This window comes from Anabrus simplex, chromosome 1, assembly GCF_040414725.1.
Source record: "Anabrus simplex isolate iqAnaSimp1 chromosome 1, ASM4041472v1, whole genome shotgun sequence".
Classification (NCBI taxonomy): Eukaryota; Metazoa; Arthropoda; class Insecta; order Orthoptera; family Tettigoniidae; genus Anabrus; species Anabrus simplex.
Genome location: NC_090265.1, coordinates 211,185,002 through 211,200,409, shown reverse-complemented (window position 1 = coordinate 211,200,409; position 15,408 = coordinate 211,185,002). Strand labels below are relative to the sequence as shown.

Here is a 15,408-nt window from a genome sequence, read left to right as displayed (position 1 = left end):
AGACTTTTGTCTGGAGCGTGGCATTGTATGGAAGCGAAACATTAATGATAACTACCTCAGCAAGAAAGAGAACAGAAGCTTTCAAAGCGTGGTGTTACAGAAGAATGCTGAAGGTGAGATGGATAGATCAAATCACAAATGAAGAGATATTGAATTGAATTGGTGAGAGATCAATTTTGTTATATACAAGGAACTTGGTGTACAGTGACACGACATAAAGTTTATTGTTTCAATGATTTGATACAATATATATAAGAAATAAAACTGAATTCTCCTTGAAACTTGATTGAATGCACGCAGTTAATGTTGAAATTAAGTCTTGAAATTAAGTCTTAAATTGAATGTCTGTTGCATATGTACAATTATACAATACGAGAGTTCTATATACACTTAGTTCTATCTTGAGGAGATGGTCTGTTTCACTAATAAATTGTCCTGATAGTCGAAAACTATCTTCTGTGAAATTACAAGCGTAACTTGTAGAGAGAGGCAGAATGCTGGTACTAGGTTTATACTTGCAAGGAACTTGCATTAATTTATTCAAATAGCAGAATGCTAAGGTGGACGTCGGAGCACTGGTGAGTAGCAGAATGCTATACTCAGGGCTCGATGTGGCTACGAGGATCAGGATAATGAGGCAATGTTCAGAGATGAAACCTCACGGCCAGCAATTTGTCCACTTGTTCAAAACACGTTTTTAAGAGGAATGCCTCCGTGTCTGACTTGCGGTGTGGTCTGGTCGTCGAACATTGGGGTAGTCCTGGAGAGGCTCGGAATGAAGCTCCTTATATATCGCTGGCTGACGTCATCGGTGAGTGTGCCAGTCGCAGTGAAGATACCTCGTAACTGCTAGAAACTTCGGTGCTGCGGCGGGTTGCGGAGCTTGTAGGCGCAGAGCTTGCGATGTGGAGGACACACACAACAGATTTGGTTAAATTTAACCAGAAAAAGAGATAGAATGGTATGACACATATTAAGACACCTAGGACTTGTTCAGTTGGTTTTGGGGGGAAGTGTAGGCGGTAAGAATGGTAGAGATAGACCAAGGTATGAATATGACAAGCAGATTAGAGCAGATGTAGGATGCAGCAGTTATTTAGAAGTGAAAAGTTTAGCACAGGGTAAGGTGGCATGGAGAGCTGATCAAACCAGTCTATGGACTGATGACTCAAACAACAACATAAATGAATATTTGCCCCAATTTGTCCTCTTGAATTCAAACTTTATCTTCATACTAGCTACTGTGTAGTAGGAGAAATATCTCTTTTGAAACTTAGCTCTTACTAGAATTTTGTAGTTGTAATTGGGATGGTCTTAACTGCAGTTTAGTATTGTGTAATTCTTGTGTATTCATTTCGATATTCCATAATTAATGGCAGTTTTCATTCTTTTAGGGCGTTGTAGGAAAAAATATAATAAGATAATACAACTAAGTAGTATTGTAGCGTAGTTAGTATATTAATTATCTTATTGTCGTATGATCTTTGTGTATTATCCTAGACAATGCAGTATTTCTTTCCTTTGATTTTCTTTTTGCACAGAATTATTCTTTCTTTGCTTTTTCCATTACTCTGTAAAGAATCAGTATGCAGGTATAGGAACTGGGGTGTGGCCGGGCATTAAGGAGAATGGAGGAGGAGTTGGAGAATTTGAGGGAGAAAAGTAGGATTCTCTCAGAGGACAGGAAGGAAGATAGGCCTCCCACAAACAATATACAGTATATGGTAGGTGTACAGGAGGGGCGGGAAGGAAAGGGGGGGAATTATAGAAGACAGATGGTCTTATGTTTTAAGGGGAAGGAAATTGCAGGCTAAGGGTTCTATTCAGGGTCAGAATTCAGGACAGGTGTCTGTGAGAAATCGGTATGAGTCATTGCAGGTAGAACAACAGAGGAAAGATGAGGAAGAGGGAACTATTGCTGAGGAGGGTGGAAGTAGGAGGAAAGGGAAAAGTAGAGTAGAGGATAGGAAAAGAAAGGTGTTCAGGGTCGTGGGAGATAAAAGAAATGGAGGAGGAAATAGCTTTTGCATCTGTCAGGAAAGAGAGGGAGGAGGGGATCAAATGAGGTGAGTAGAGTTGAGGCTCTGGTCATGGGGGATTCCATTGTTAGACATGTGGAGGAAAGTGAATCAGGGTAGAGGGTTATCCAGGAATTAGGTTAAGGCAGATGTTGAAGAAAGTGGAAGAGGAGGAGGGAAAGGAGAAGGTGGTAGTGTTTCACATTGGTCCCAACAACCTAAGGCAAGCAGGTATAAGTAGCAATATAGTTGGGGATGTGTGGGATTTGATAAATGCAGTATGGAAGTTTAAGGAAGCAGAAATTGTTATCAGTGGAATACTGTGTAGGAGAGATACTGACTGGAAGATAATCGGGAATTTAAATTGAGACTATGAAGTGGGTATGTGGAAAATTGGGAGTGAGATTTCCAAATCCTAATGGGTGGGTAAGAGATAGGGATCTGCGCTCAGATAACTTTCACTTGAACCACAGTGGTACGTATAAGTTATAAAATTTTGTTTAGAAGGGTTATAGGAAGGTACATTCAGGGAAACTGGGTGAACTAGGGAACGTTGATAAGGGTACAGGGATGTGGAAGTCAGGTACGGATGACATAAAAATGTTAGTGTTGAACTGTAGAATTATTGTAAAGAAAGGGATAAAATTAATTTAATATATACTTACCAGATATTGTAACAGGAGTTTAATCATGGCTGAGAAGTAATATGCAGAAATGTTCGCATGAAACTGGAGTGTTTATTGTAGGATAGGAATGGTAGGAGGGGAAGTATTCATTCTAGTGAAAGAAGAATTTGTAAGCTACGAAAAAGTTAAAGATGACGAACATGAAATTCTAGGTGTAAGGCTCATTTCTAAAGATAATGCACAACTAGATGTCTTTGGAGTGTACCTTACCTTTAAAGGTGGTAAGGAATGCCAAAGACCTGCTATATTATAACAGAGAGGTAAAGAGACTATGAAGAAGGTGCAGGTTGGAAATAAATTGAGTTAGAAATGTTTGTGGAAGTAAGGAGAAATTGAAGGAATTAACTAGGAAATTGAATCTAGTAAAGAAGTCGGCTAAGGATAACATGATGGCAAGCATAATTGGCAGTCACACAAATTTTAGTGAAAAATGGAAGGGTATGTATATGTACTTTAAGATAGAAACATGTTCCAAGAAGGACATTCCAGGAATGATTAATTAACAAGGGGAGTGTGTATGCTAGGATCTACAGAAAGCAGCAGTATGTAAAGATTGTTGGTTATAAGGATAATTTCCAGATAGAGGAGGTGACTAATATTAATGAAGTATTGAAATTTATCTACGAATAACATAGACATTTACAACAAGATACAAAAGTTGAAAACTAGAAAAGTGGCTGGAATTGATAAGATTTTTGGGGATATGCTAAAGACAATGGGTTGGGATATAGTACCATATCTGAAGTAGTTATTTGATTACTGTTTGCATGATGGAGCTATACCAAATAAATGGAGAGTTGCTATAGTAGGCCCCATGTGTAAAGGAAAGTATGATAGACATAAAGCTGAAAATTACAGGCCAGTCAGTTTAGCATGTATTGCATGTAAGCTTTGGGAAAGCATTCTTTCTGATTTTATTAGACATGTTTGCAAAATTAATAACTGGTTCGATAGAAGGAAGTTCGGGTTTAGGAAAGGTTATTCTACTGAAGCTCAACTTGATGGATTCCAGCAAGATATAGCAGATATCTTGGATTCAGGAGGTCAAATAGACTGTATCGCAATTGACCTATCTAAGGCATTTGATAGGGTAGATCATGGGAGACTACTGGCAAAAATTACTGCAATTGGACTAGACAAGAAAGTGACTGAATGGGTGGCTATATTTCTAGAAAAAAGAACTCAAAGAATTAGAGTAGGTGAAGCTTTATCTGATCCTGTAATCATGAAGTGGGAAATTGCTCAAGGCAGTATTATTAGATCTTTATGTTATGATATGAGTAACAAACTGGAATCAGAGATAAGTCTTTTTGCAGATGATGTTATTCTGCATAGAGTAGTAAATAAGTTACAAGATTGTGAACAACTACAAAAAGACTACAAAAGATGGACAGCAACATAGTCAAGATATGATAAACTGGGTTAAAAGTCAGGTTGTGAGTTTCACTGATAAGAAGTTTTAATTACTGTGTTGATAGAGTGGAAGTTCCTTATGGGGATCACTTTTTATTTTTTTTAGTTGCTTTATGTCGAACCGACACAGGTAGGTCTTATGGCAACGTTGGGATAGGAAAGGGCTAGGAGTGGGAAGGAAGCGGCCGTGGCCTTAATTACAGTACAGCCCCAGCATGTGCCTGGTGTGAAAATGGGAAACCACGGGAAAACCATCTTCAGGGCTGCCGACAGTGGGGTTTGAACCTACTATCTCCCGAATACTGGATACTGGCCGCACTTAAGCGACTGCAGCTATCGAGCTCGGTATGGGGATCACTGTAAGTACCTAGGTGTTACTATAATCGCATAAATGGGATTGTAGATAAAGGGTACAGATCTCTACACATGGTTATGATGTTATTTAGAGGTTGTAGCAAGGATGTAAATGAGAGGGCATATAAGTCTCTAGTAAACCCCCAACCAGAGTATGGTTCCAGTGCATGGGGTCCTCACCAAGATTATTTGATTCAAGAACTGATAAAAATCCAGATAAAAGCAGATTGATTTGTTTTGGGTGATTTCCGAAATAATAATAATAATAATAATAATAATAATAATAATAATAATAATAATAATAATAATAATAATAATAATAATAATAATAATAATAATAATAATAATATACAAATATTTTAAAGTTTGGACTGGGAAGACTTGGGCAAGTGGAGACGAGCTGCTTGACTAAGTGGTGGAAAGGTAAAACTTCTCAAACTTGCAAGTTGAAGTTTGTATATAAGTGGTATGTTGTGAGCTGTCAATGGAGGAATGATGTGGAATGACATTAGTGGATGAATAAGTTTGAGTGGTGTTTTTAAAAGTAGGAAAGATCACAATATGAAGATAAAATTAGAATTCAAGGTGGAATATTGGGGCAAATATTTGTTTGTAAGAAGGGGAGTTAGGTATTGAAGTAATTTACCAAGGGAGCTGTTCAATAAATTTCCAATTTGCAATTGTTTAAGATTAGTTGAACAACAGATAGGGAATATGCCACTTGGGTGACTACCCTAAATGCAGATCAATGGTGATGGTTTGATTGATTTTACCTGTGCTTCGCTACAGAACTCTACATTGTGAATGGAATTCTAGGCAAAATACTATACTCGTGAGTATGCTCTCAGCATTATCTGAGAAACACCAAGGGGAAGTCGTCATGCATCATTTCTCATGTAAAGTCCATGTTGGGGAGTTTTTATTATAATGGCAGGCCCCATTTCCTACTGCCAGTCACAATCCCTTTGGCGAGTTCTCATTATAATGACAGGACCCTGTTTCCAGCTGCCAGTCACAATCAAGTTGGGGAATTTTCATTATAACAGCAGGCCCCCTTGTCTACTGCCAGTCACAATTGAGTTGGGATATTTTCATTATAATGACAGGCCTCCCTACCTACTGCCAGTCATACTCGACTTTGGAAGTCCTCATTATGATGGCAGGGTTCCTCGCCTACAGCTGGTTACAATTGAATTGCTTAGTTATTATAAAGGCAGCATTATAACTTACATGAGTAATTAACTGCAGTCTCAGATATGGCATTTTGTGGATGATGTTATGCTATTTGGAGTAATGAGAAGGTTACAAGATTATGAGTGACTGCAAAAAGACTTTGACAAAGTTGTAAGATAGTAAATAGGGTATAAAGTATGATTGTAAGTTTCACAGTTTTAATTACTATATTGATGGAGTGAAAGTACCTCATAGGGATCTCTGTAAGTATGTAGGTATTAATTAATATACTGGGTAATCAAAGGTTGTTGATCTCTTCACATGGTTATAAGGGTATTCATCATACAATACAAGGTATACAATTATGTACAGTTCTTGTGTGTGAGACCCTCACCAGGATTATTTGGTTCAAGAACGAGGAAAGATCCAAAGGAAAGCAATATGATTTTCTCAGAGTGATTTTGGACAAAGGTGTAGTGTTATAAAAATGTCGCAAACTTTGGGCTGGAAATACTTGGGAGTTAGGAGATGAGCTGCTCAACTAAGTGGTATGTTTTGAGCTGTCAGTGGAGAGATAGCATGGAATAACATTTGGAGATGAATAAACTTGAATGGAGTTTTTAAAAGTAAGAAAAACCCAAATATCACTCACTGATCACAAAATCTCCAGATCCAAAAGACTTAGAAACATTAAATTAGCAACAAAGGTTCATTTTTGCCCTAGAAAGGACTTTTCAAAATTCAGCTTCTGCTCCAGATTGAAGCCCTTCACCACAGTAGCATAGGCTAATACAGTCAAAAATAAAATTTGTTGTACAAGGAAGGGACAAAGATTTTTGGGTCCTAAAGCCACCGGTTTTGAGATATGAGCATCGCACTACCACCACTCCAGGCCAAAGTGCTGGAGAGCAGATGTTGACAGACTCACGAATGAGGTGATCGGAAACATTATAACTTCTGCTTGGGCAAACTGCATAAAACATGCAGGAAGAAGATATTATTCTGTGAGAAAATTTTATTGTGCTCACTGTCAGTTGTCTCATTTATAGCAATACGATCAGACGTGTTTTTGTGTGCTGTTGTCTCATTTTCAGCTATATAATCACATGTGCTTCTGTGTTCTATCAGACAGCCATATACTGTTCATTGAACATTGAACATTATTCACCATACACATCTGCTTTTCTTTTATATCTATCTTCTATCTTTTATTCTTAAAGTTTCCTACCTTTTCAGATTGATTGATTGCAACATTTTTTTTTTAAACTATTTGCTTTACGTTGAACCAACACAGATAGGTCTTATGGCTATGATGAGAGAGGAAACCACAGAAAACCATCTTCAGGCCTGCCATCAGTGGGGTTCGAACCTACTATCTCCCGAACGCAAGTTGATAGTTATGTGGCCCAAACAATGCAGGCACTTGCTCGGTCACACTGCTATGGTTGTTCTAACAGGCTTTCCTAGATCTCCTGTATGCTTTAGTTCCTGTTACTTATAGCTGATTCTGTTTTCTTTCACTTTTCCATATCTATTCCCAGACAAGCACAGATGAGCTTCCGCATGCAGCTGCCTCATTTACAGCAGTACAGTCAGACATGCTTCTGTGTTCTATTGTACAGCCTCATACTACAATTTACAATGTTTTGCTTTACATCGCACTGACACAGGAAGGTGAAGATAGGATAGGAAAGGGTTAGGAGAGGAAAGGAAGCAACTGTGGCCTTAATTAAGGTACAGTCCCAGCATTTGCCTGGTGTAAAAAATGGGAAACCATGGAAAACCATCTTCAGTGATACTGCATTCTAATACAAGAAGTGCTCAAAATGTCCATCATGTGCTTGAATGCACTCCTGTACACACTGCCTTATTGATTGACACTTCAAACTCTCCAGGCATTGCATATATTTGATGGCAACCTGGTTGTACATGCTGGCTAAGTATTGCGATGTCCATAACAGTATGCCTGGCTCCAGCTTAATCCTGAATATGAACTCTCCCCCATTTTTATGTAATTTTGGAGTGTATTGTCCATCCCCCAGTTTCTTCCCTCATGTTTGGGAATACCCTGGATATAAGAAAACATGAAAGGGCCAATAATACCACCTTGCAGAACCTACCTACCTACCTACCTACCCACCTACCCACCCACCCACCTACCTACCTACCTACCTACCTACCTACCTACCTACCAGAATCAAATAACGTTTCACCTATTCTCTCAGTTCTGTTTTCTAGTGTCACCCATTCAATCACTTTTTTGTTTAGTCCAATAGCAACACACTCCTTCAATGTGTATTCTGTTTATTCCTTATTAATGGCAGTACACAAAATAACTTTATAATTTTGGAGGATTACATAATGAGACTCTTGTCCCTGGATCCCACAAGTCAGGTGACTCGCAGCAGACAATGCTGAGTGGCGCGCTCATAATCAGTGAGGCACAACACACACACGGTTCATTATCGGAATACTGAACATTGGCAGTGAGCCGAACTTCCTCAGCGAGCAAGGTAAAAAGAGCCATGGCTCACTGAAGGAATTGTGCACTTTTGGATTTATAGCGAACTCTTGCTCCCAGCTGATTTGAAAATAATACATTCACTTGCATTTTCAGTAACAAGGAGGTTTAAATAATAGTTGGGTTAATTTACAGTGTTATAATAGTAGTTAAATTAAAATTCCAAAGTTGACAGTAACTAGATAGGCTAAGTACATTTGCTTCTATTTATCAGTTTAATGACCACTCAGAAATATCTGTTATATGTTGGGAAGAATGCTCAGCATTCTCTCAGTTCGTATATCGCTTCATTGAACAAGACTTCAATCATCAAATCTCAAAATCACTGGCTGCACATGGACAGCTGTTTTTATATCTTTGTATACTTACTTAACAGAGTTGTCAGTGTGGTGGAAATGCTTCGTAACATCAAAACTTGATGCGAAGGAGAAACCTGAATCTGAAGGCTGGATGACATGCATAGGAGAGCAGTTCATAGAATGAATACCATAGCAACAGTGAACACTGAATGTTGTTGCTGCTGCCTAGCAGTACACACAGATATAATAGGAATGGTGGCTCTAATGTCCCAGGTATCAGATCACTCTATCAATTCAGTAATGTGAACAGAATCAAATGAATCGATTCAGTAAAATGAATAGAATATACCATCACTATTCCACATAGAGTTCGTGAAGAAGTGTGAGCTACTGATCTGCATTTAGGGCAGTCACCCAAGTGGCAGATTCCCTATCTGTTGTTTTTCTAGCCTTTTCTTAAATGATTGCAAAGAAATTGGGAATTTATTGAACATCTCCCTTGGTAAGTTATTCCAATCCCTAACTCCCCTTCCTATAAACAAATATTTGCCCCAGTTTCATATTGTGACCTTTTCTACTTTTAAAGACACCACTCAAATTCATCTACTGATGTCCTCCCATGCCATCTCTCCACTGACAGCTCGGAACATACCAAGTAGAATGACAAGCAGCAGTCAAATAGCTGAGTGCACTAGAGTAAATGCAGGCAGGGGGAGAAAGGATATGTCAACAGACTTTCTTACGTAAACTTTGTTGAAATTACCATTTGAATGTCACCAAAGCTTGTTTATCACCAATTGACAGAGTCCCTGCTTATGTCTGTACGATTGCCCTACACTGGTCAAGACTACAAGCAATTTATGAATTCGACAAATTTTGAAGTTAAATATTCAATGTAGGACAAAATTCATAACCTACAATCAACAGTCCACATCAGTTTTGTCACTTTTATGGACAAATAGTATAATATTTAAACCTAACCTCAGCTGTTTTGAGAATGTGTTAAGATTCCAACTGCATACAGTATAATATGTGAAAAGTTACACCAGTAGTAACAAAATGTTTAAATGTGTATACAACGAATAATTTGAAAAGCAATTCAGCAGTTTGTAAATGTATTGACATTGTATTTTAAATATTAGAATAAGGTTTTATAGGTTGAAACTTAATTATTATTTTCAATAAGACAACATAATATACAAACTTTTAATATTTAGAGATATTTCAAAGCTTATAATGGATAAGTTTGTCAATGGCAAACCATAAGTGTAAGTTCTAAAACAATGTTATCATTTAACCTTGTAAGAATATTTATAGCTGAAGATGTTCAAAATATGAACTAAACATGTCCTATGTTTTAATATTTAAGCAATAAAATAAGGATGAGATCCTAATTTCATAATTGCTTTTAATGTATTGAATAGGTGGATACAAAAGTTTTATTGTTTCTTTTTTAATAGACTTTCAATAAGGAAAAATGAGGATAGCCTCTTGCATCATACCACTTAGTCGAGCAGCTCGTCTCCTTTCTCCCAAGTCTTTCCAGCCCAAACTTTGCAACATTTTTGTAATGTTACTCTTTTGTTGGAAATTGCCCAGAACAAATCGAGCTGCTTTTCTTTGGATTTTTTCCAGTTCCTGAATCAAGTAATCCTCGTGAGGGTCCCATACGCTGGAACCATACTCTAGTTGGGGTCTCACCAGAGACAAATATGCTCTCTCCTTTACATCCTTACCACAACCCCTAAATACCCTCATAACCATGTGCAGAGATCTGTACCCTTTATTTACAATCATATTTATGTGATTACCCCAATGAAGATCTTTCCTTATGTTTATACCTGGGTATTTACAATGATCCCCAAAGGGAACTTTCACCCCATCAACACAGTAATTAAAACTGAGAGGACTTTTCCTATTTGTGAAACTCACAACCTGACTTTTATCCCCGTTTATCGTCATACCTTTGCCTACTGTCCATCTCACAACATTATCAAGGTCATTTTGCAGTTGCTCACAATCTTGTGACTTATTTATTACTCTGTATAGAATAACATCATCTGCAAAAAGCCTTATCTCTGATTCCACTCCTTTACACATATCATTGATACATATAAGAAAAGGTCCAATAATACTGCCTTGAGGAATTTCCCTCTTAATTATTACAGGGACAGATAAAACTTCACCTACTCTAATTCTCTGAGTTCTATTTTCTAGAAATAGAGCCACCCATTCAGTCACTCTTTTGTCAAGTCCGATTGCACTAATTTTTGCCAGTAGTCTCCCATGATTATTATCCTAATGTAAACAGGCTTGTGGTGAATGTTAAGAGTGTTTTCCTAGAAGCACCTTCACAAGTTACACGTTTCAGAGCAGAAGGTTACCACCAACATACCACTACACGCTGGGGCCCATGGTTAAATGTTTAAATGCGCAGTAATATTATTGGAAAAAATTCCTTATAGTGAAACAAATCGAACAGAGTTTTTGTGTTGAAGAAGCTGCTTCAGTACAAATTACTCAAGATATGCTTTCTGAATAAACACGGAGGGCAGTTTGTCATTTATTAAGTCAAACTTTGCATTGTTGTTGACAACTATCAAATCACAGAAAAAAGTGGGAGGCAGTGGTAGATTACATTTCATTAATTAAATGGCTGGAGAATGGTGTTATAACACTAACGGCACAATTGCTACAGCTGTTGTGTGTAAACTGAAGAGAGTACTGGACAACATTTCTAGGTATAAAACTATGTACTCTGGGGTAAAACTACTACATGGATGGGATTAAGGAGAATTTAACTGTCAATGATCTTCCCCACTTCAAGTATGCTCTTATCACATTAGCTGACAAAGAACGCAGCTTTTCAAGGTATAAGAACTTGATGGCAGATAACCATAGATTCTTCATGATCAACAACCGAGAATGATGTCTGTAGGCATTTTATATTTGTAACTCAGACTAAGGTGAATTGAAAGAACATGTAATTCATTATTAGTGGTCTATATTGTGTGCATTTTAAGTTTGTGCCAAAGATATTATTTTCTGAAGATTTTTTAAAAATTAGTCATTATAGGAGATCATTTATTTATAGAGCATTTTCTTATATTTTAGGTCCCTTTTTAGGATAAGGGCATTTTCATTATTTTTTGTGTCATCAACATCTGGGCTTTACTGATGATAATTACCCATTGGTTATTGTTTCTACCCTTTTTGTTCATCCTATATTCCTTGACCCTTTATCTTTCTGTCTCTCCCTTTTTCTTGCATTTCCTTGTGTTTTCTTTCTTATTTTACATTTGTTGCTTCCAGACTAAAATACTCTCTCAAGAATGTGTATGGATGTGTAATTCCCCATTGAAGCTGAGGAGGAGCAAAGAACAGCTTGTTGTGGTCTCTGAACATGTGGATTTAGAAAACTCGAGGTTGATGTAAAGAGAGTCAGTGTATATATTGATGGCAGTTTATGAAGATGTGGCATTTCGCCTTCTTGTTCGTACTGAGCTCGATAGCTGCAGTTGCTTAAGTGTGGCTAGTATCCAGCATTTGGCTGATAGTGGGTTTGAACCCCACTGTCGGCAGTCCTGAAGATGGTTTTCCATGGTTTCCCATTTTCACACCTTTACCTTAATTAAGGCCATGCCCGCTTCCTTTGCATTCCTAGCCCTTTCCTGTCCCATCGTCGCCATAAGACCTTTTCGTGCTGGTGCGACATAAAGCAACTTGTAAAAAAATATCTTCTTGTTTGTTCTGGCTTTTCTTTTTGTTGCTTCTTCTCCTTCGTATACTGATCTGTCATTATAATTAATGGGAAGAATCAAACAAGTGACAAATCAAGTCATGTATGGAAAGATAGCAGAATACAAACATATAACATTACATTCTGTTTATCTTATTGTGTACTTCTTTTTGTATTCCTATATTTTTATATATAACATGGTATATGTATCCAGATGTGGTGAGAGTTCGTGAATGCAGTTTTCCCCTTCTTTCCTCACTTAAACTTTTGCTCTAGGATTGTGAGCTCTTACTAAAATGTTATGTCACACGTCTGTACAGAGTTATCCTTCAATTACAGCAGACATTATGAATGAATGAATGAATTGAATTCATGCATGCATGAATGATTAAAAGACTCCTCTCCCAATCATTGATAACTACCAACTGGGGAGAGATCATTCATTATTGAATGATAAATGAATGAATCAATGAATGCTCTCAGCCTACAGCTACAGAACTCCAGCACCTGAGGAAGAAACATTCCATCTATTAGAACCTAAAAAAAAATTCACATGCAATTTAACAATTAATTATATTAAGGAACAATAATAACATTACAACAGTAATAATAATACTAATAATTAATAATCAATATTCTAATTACCACTATTAAACCGTTCTCTCTTGTAATAACAGGTTTACGGCCCAAACTTAGCTATCTAGCCTTAGTCTGCCCTGCATGTATTTCAAGATCTTGCAATTTTCTTGTGTATATATTTCTAATTATTGCTAATAACTTACTAAGATTATTAGGCTTGGTCCATTCTTTGCTTATCATTCTGATACATCCTCATCCTGACTTCACGCATGTCATTCATTGCAATTCATAAATGTCTTCTAATCGTTAGGGTTTCTTTACAAGATCTGAGTGAGTAAACTGTTTCCCTATTTTCACCACAGAGAAGACATCTTATTGTATCCTTTACCCTAATCCATCCTTTATTTTTATAAATTCCCATCATCCACCACATAATCTTGTGTTTCTCTTCTATTTACATTCAAAATAGTTATTTTCATATTGTGTCTTATCCTGTTGAGTTCTGAGAGGGTTGCTCTGCTCCTGCATTCGGACATCAACCACTGTCTTTAAATATCCCTAAGCCATATACCGGTAATAATATGTTTACTCAGCAATACCTCAACCCTCTCGGAGTCCTTCACCCAATAATTTCCAAATCCCAGCTTCTCTAGTATATTTTTTACTCTAGTTAACCAGTACTCCCCTGAGTATTATCTCTCTGATGTTGATATGCCATTTGCAGAAGCTGGCCACCCTATATTCTTTTCAATCTTAACCATTATTTCACAGTTCATTTAAGAATATCAACTTGAATTCTTTCTTCACATATTAATCTTACTCCACAATTTGCCATACAATTTAGTAACCCCATTATCATTTTACTGAACTTACTATCAGATTCAGTATCTCACACTCTTTTTCCCACCCCCATATTTCAGCTCCATATATCATTTGACTTTTCTCTACAGCTTGTAGAACATTTTTTGAATGTAAAATGTTATATACAGCACCTACTAAAAACTTGTGTATAAAATTTCCATTATTTTTATTTCTGTTCTACAGGGAAAACACATTCACCAGTTGGAGCAGTTGCTATTCTGTAGACATGCCTGTTGGTGCATTTCTAAGCTACTCAAGATACCTCAGTGTCTCAGCTCAGATCAGTTGTTAACATTGTTTCTCATGCGTGCTTGGATTCAGTGCTGGCTACAGTTAGAAAATTTATGTTGGGATACTTTGAAAGAAACTGCCCGAAGTAAATTGGACCTGCCTTTGCCACCTGAGATGCCTTCAAGAGAACTCTGTTCTCTCTGCCAAGAAGATATCCTTTTTGCTTTTACAATTAATCTTGTTGTTTAGGTCTATGTAGAATTCAGCAGAAATGTTATTCTCAGTCGACATGCTAGAATATAATTAAGAGCAAGACTATCATTTCTAAAAATGTAAATTATACAGTGGATAAATTAGTGCACATAAAGGAGAATAGAAACATTAACTATTATGACACCCTCATTTAATAGAAACAAATTACTGTATTTACTCGAAAATAAGTCCCCCTCGATAGTAAGACCCTGCAAGTTTTAGGGACAAATTTTAGAAAAATAAATATATGTGCGAATGTTAGACCTGTAACTGTACTTATCACATAGGCTGTAACTCCAAGAAGAAATTTCTTCATTATTCAGTATTACTGACCAAGGACAAATTTCCCTGTGTTCAAGTGTTTCTTAATGAATGCCATTAGCAGGGAGGAGCTGGGTATTAAACCTTCACACAGTAGGAGCTTCTACCTTTCTGCCTGTTACCTGCTTTATTTTTCCTAGTAAAGCAAGTCCTGTGGTCAGAACAGCAGCATCTTTATTTGAGTGAGTGTTTCTTTATTTTACTCTATTTGTCAGTGTTACTAGTAAAATGGATTCACAAAAGAGTTTCGCTTTGGAGTTTAAGTTACACATTCTGGAATTTACCAAAAGAAAAATGGTGTATGGACCACAAGCCGAGATTTTTAGTAGAACTGAATATGGTTCATTACTGGAGAAATCAAAGAGATAAATTTAAAAGCCACAAGAAAAGGAACTCAATCTTTTCGTGGCCATGCTGCACTGGATGAAGGAGAAGAAAAGAGAGTGCAGTGTAGTGACGTGTGAAATTATACAAATGAAAGTTTGCAAGGTGGGAAAACAGTTTGCAGCACTGGTAAATGTAAGTGACTTTAAAGCCAGTTGTGGGTAGGTGGTCCAATTAATGAGAAGAAGGGGATTCAGTTTGAGGTGGACAACTTTTTTGTGTGACTACCAGCACACTATACTGACAAAGTTTTGGGGTACATGCTGTCTCAATTGGAAACGCAGATGAAACTCCTATCTTCTGTGAAATGCTGCAAAATAAAAGTGTAAATGAAGTTGGTGAATCTAGCGTACTAGTAAAATCAGCTGGGGCAGAAAAATTATGTTTGTTAAATTATGTTACGTTATATTAGCTACTTGAGCAGATGAAACCCCCCCATCATATGTCATTTTCAAGAGAAAAACTCACTGAAGTGAAATCTACCAAGAGGTTTACATGTTCGCGTACAGGATAAGGGGTAGATGGACGCGAAACTCGTGTGACTGGCTAGAAGTTGTTTGGAATCTCTACCCTGGAG

The 15,408-nt window shown here is 37.2% G+C and overlaps 1 protein-coding gene across 1 annotated transcript in view; it reads left to right on the top strand.

Annotated features, from left to right (window-relative positions):
• The window catches only part of LOC136885635 (T-cell immunomodulatory protein), a 328,519-nt gene that overhangs the window by 261,038 nt on the left and 52,073 nt on the right, over positions 1-15,408 (top strand). The window contains exon 11 of the mRNA XM_068230710.1: positions 13,827-14,086. Coding sequence (XP_068086811.1) covers positions 13,827-14,086 — 260 coding nt within the window. The remainder of the gene's footprint in view (positions 1-13,826; positions 14,087-15,408) is intronic.